The 4,118-nt window shown below is 37.3% G+C and overlaps 1 protein-coding gene across 1 annotated transcript; it reads right to left on the bottom strand.

Moving 5' to 3' along the window:
• Positions 1-205: 205 nt before the first annotated feature.
• On the bottom strand, positions 206-3,608 carry LOC139643176 (C-reactive protein-like). The gene is made up of 5 exons (XM_071518357.1): positions 3,507-3,608; positions 3,229-3,283; positions 1,261-1,363; positions 871-1,168; positions 206-751 (listed from the first exon to the last, which is right to left on the bottom strand). Exons 2-5 carry the CDS (start codon positions 3,281-3,283, stop codon positions 530-532), a joined length of 678 nt encoding a protein of 225 aa, XP_071374458.1. The 5' UTR covers positions 3,507-3,608; the 3' UTR covers positions 206-529.
• Positions 3,609-4,118: the final 510 nt, after the last annotated feature.

Here is a 4,118-nt window from a genome sequence, read left to right as displayed (position 1 = left end):
CTTTCTACACATTAGACCTGTAAATTTGTACTGTTTAATTTCCAAATAATTTGTATCTACAGATGTAATGTGGTACGATAATTTTCCCTATTAGTGTTATAATTTCTACCAATGGGTCTAGAGGGCAGATAGGCTATAAGAGGTCTTACTTAAAGGGGACATCTAGTAATTGTATTTCCAATGACAAAATAATTTTGATGTATAATAACACCACCAAAACCAGTTTTATGCTCAGTTCAGATTTACATTATAATTTTGCAGATATTCAGCACTCCACATTTCACAATGAAAGGACAGTTACATCAAAACTGTTACTGAAAAAAAAAAAGTTAAGGAAAGAGGATAAACTCTGATATTCAAATTAATGTTACAAGTGACATGCTCAACAAAAGAGAAAGCTGGAAATGTTATACTTGATACAGAGGAGACAGAAACCTTTTGGAAATGCTCTCACTTCACTATCACTGGACAAAAGTATAGAAAGTCTGATTTTGACTTTATAAGACACTTAAGGTCTTGATTTGGCCGTTTAGTGACATTCATTCACTGGTTTATTTTCCAGCAGCACTCTTCCTGTGATCTGGAACTGCAGCGCCCTCCAGTTGAGCACATTGCCTGGGGTGAAGTTCAGATCATCCACGTAGCGCTGGATCTCACAGGGTGAAAGGGCGTAGTCCCACATGTGGACATCAGAGATCATGCCAGTGAAACACTGCTGCTTGTCAAACCGCCCACCATAGGAATCCTGCTCCTGTAGACATTGAAGAAAGAGTCAAACAGATAACAGTAACATTGGACAATATTTTTTGAGCTCTATACTTTAGAGAAGTCATAAATTAGTATTCGTAGGAAGACTATGAACTTTAGTACCTGTCCTAAGATAATGATAGGTTTTCCTTTGATGTTTGATCCGGAGCTGATGAATTTCTTGGCACTGGGCTTTCCATCCAGCCACAACTGTCCCAGTCCAGACTGAGAGCTCCAGGTGGCACAAACAGAGTGCCATGTGTTCAGCTTGTACTCCTGCCCTACAACTTCCACATTACTGTTCCTGGCAATCAGCTCGATCACATCGGCTGCAGTCTTCTTGAAAATCAGGAAGTCATTGGCGGCAGAGGGCGTGGCCAGAGAGAACCAGACATGGTTTCTGCTGAGGTCTGTAAAGGACCTGTAGACACAAAAAACAGATTCCCATGCATCATGCCTTTCACAGTCAGGAATATAATGGGTTCCATCACGCATATTACATGTTTACAATACCTGAGACAGACAGTTACAGCACTGAATTCCTCTCTTGATGTTTCCAGCCTCACATGAGCTGAGTTGGTCTGTTGTGGGAAGGTGAACATTTTACCTGAAAGATCTAATCCAACAAAGAGAGAGTTTCAAAATCATAATGCAAAATGTTAATGCAAATTACACATTAGCAAATGAATTACGCAACAAAGACAGAAATACAATATCCAGTGGAAATACTGATTGTAATAATTCATGGAATTTATATTTTTTTAGAATTGTGTTTTATACTTTTTTTTGTATAATTTTCCTTTCTAAAACTCCGTAAACAGCTCTGTAAGCTAAAGCTATTCACTGCTAAAAAAAAATAATCAACTAACCATGTGGATAAAATTGTGGTAGCAAACTTGACACATATACTGAATTAACTGTACTGTATATTTACTGTGAATGTAGTGTTACAGGAACTTGGATGAGGAACATACTTATTATGAGTTATCATATGAACCACTGACACTTGAAACTACAGTGGTCAAGACAGACAATCAGCGCTACATGAACTAAATGTACGCGACAAATAAAAAGTATGCTGCAACAAATGAACACTACATTAACCAAATGCACAACAAAAACCCACAATGGAAATGACTTAAATTGTGGTCGGACCACTGGGCAATAGTTAGTTTTTTTCCAATTCACCTATGTTTCATGCTTTCATGCTGACAGCAATATTACAGTAAGGTTCCAAATCAGTGACTGTTTCACTGCAATAAAGACGTAAGAACATAACACACTGTAGCTTAGCCTACTAATACAAAGCTAAATTTGAGTTTCATTTATTCAGGTTTTCCTCCTAGATCAGAATGTTTTTCCCATTTTGTTGCATACATTTAGTGGAGCATCTGTCTTAAGGGCCTTTTACATGGGACGCAACAGTTGCCTGGTCCTCATTCATTTTCAATGAGAGGTGTGCGGTGAGATGTGGAGGAGTGGGTGGATTGGCAGGCAGAGCGGGACGCAGGCTCGCTCTCGTGTGTGTCACGTTCGTGCTCGTATCATGCACACGCCCGCCCGCTCAGCCAGAGCTGAATTGTTGAATTGAACTTTTTGACAACGCGACGCAGAGTTTCACCACACAATTGATTATCAGTGGACACCATGTCGCCTGACTAATGAAATGAGAGTTTGTTCTGTTGTCACTGAGTTTTAAAAAATGGAGGAAAAGTTGATTCTTGAGGTCTGTGATTTCCCAAAACTCAATGACTGTTTCTAACCAGCTACGGCACATTAATGAGAGAGTGTCGGTGCAAGAGTGGGTGTAGGCATGTTTAGAATTTAGTAGTTATATATGGCTATGTAAACATATGCAAACGTTAGCTAGCTAGCTTTGTTATAGCAGCATCTTGTGGACTACACAAAGAAATACATTATTATTATTCCTGGTTGAAAGTGGAAATACCACAAGTGTTATGGAAGATGTAGCTGTGTAAAGTCAAGCAAATATATGTACAGTAATGGAACAAATTTGCTTTCAACTGAAATGACAACATCAAGGATAAAGTGTTACAGTAAAACATTGTAAGAATATATTACATATATCATATATTACATATTTACAGTATAACATGACGTGTAGCACACACACACGCTCACACATGTACATGTATGTGTACAGTATTAAAATTTAAACATTTCTATTTGTTTTTTTTACTAATGGTTCGATTTTTTTTCATTATTACATTCCTAGTTTATTTACTTTATTAGAAACTCAGTTGAATGGAATTCTACTACTATGTTAGCTGTGAAATAAATAAAAAAATGTTTTAGTTACAAAACAAGACAATAGCCATATGCCTATGGGCAGAAGGGTCATTTCTAGAGAGATACAGTACATTTGATCTATTTTGTATGTTAGTATTCAAATAGCGAGTCTACAGTTAATACATTGCAAATCTAATTTATTTCAGTTGAATAAATGAAAAAGTTTTGTACCTTGAGGAGCTGCAGCACATGCTGTCAGCATCACCAGTAGAAGTAGAAACTTCATCTAATGCAAAGACAACAAATAGACACCATAGAAAATGCTCAGATTAAATGAAATGCATTACTTATGTTTTACTACTATAACTGTATCACGTGTACTAGACTACTAATTAATTTACTGTTACTGGGCTTGGTCTGTTGTTAAAGATAGTTAGCGAAACTGCAAAAAGTTATATAAAATACAATATCTACGTTCCTCTCTAACATTTCAGTGGATGTCACCTTACCTTGTAGTCTGTGCAAGTGTCAGGATGTTGTGTTCAACAATGCATGGGATACTGAGTTTTTCATGCTTTATATTTCCTCAACCCTGTGGGTGGTTTTGTATGTTTGCTTCCTTGTATCCTTCTTAGTTATTTCAGATTCCTGTATTGCAAAAGTTTTGGTAACGCTTTATTTTCCGGGTCCGCAACTTGCTAGTAATTCCACAGAAAGGCGTTCATAAGTACCTGTTAATTTCCTGTTTCCTGGAAAGAAACATGACATTATCTACTAATTGTAGGGAAAATATTTATTGTATTTATTTATTAGGCGATTTGGTAACCCAAGTAATTATGCATATAATTATATATAGAAAATTGGAGGAAGAAGTTATTTTCAGTATTTGTTTAATTATTTATCTGTAATTTCTAACCTCATAGGAAGACAGGCATTGTTGCCTGTTCAGCTGACACATTGGCCATTGAGCAAAACACCCTGTAGGCTATGGTACTGTACAGTGGAGTCCAACACAAACTTACCTGCAGACACCCTGGCTTAGCGTCCACAGCCTTGTCAGCAACCCACTAAAGAGTAAGTTGGCCTACCAAAAGGCTGTTCCCCTGAACATTGAGTCGATG

Source organism: Centroberyx affinis, unplaced genomic scaffold, assembly GCF_046629955.1.
Source record: "Centroberyx affinis isolate AG114_WGS23_722 - 3 ecotype Tasmania unplaced genomic scaffold, CSIRO-AGI_Caff_v1 ptg000574l_1, whole genome shotgun sequence".
NCBI classification, from domain to species: domain Eukaryota; kingdom Metazoa; phylum Chordata; class Actinopteri; order Beryciformes; family Berycidae; genus Centroberyx; species Centroberyx affinis.
This window is presented reverse-complemented; position numbering and strand designations above follow the sequence as displayed.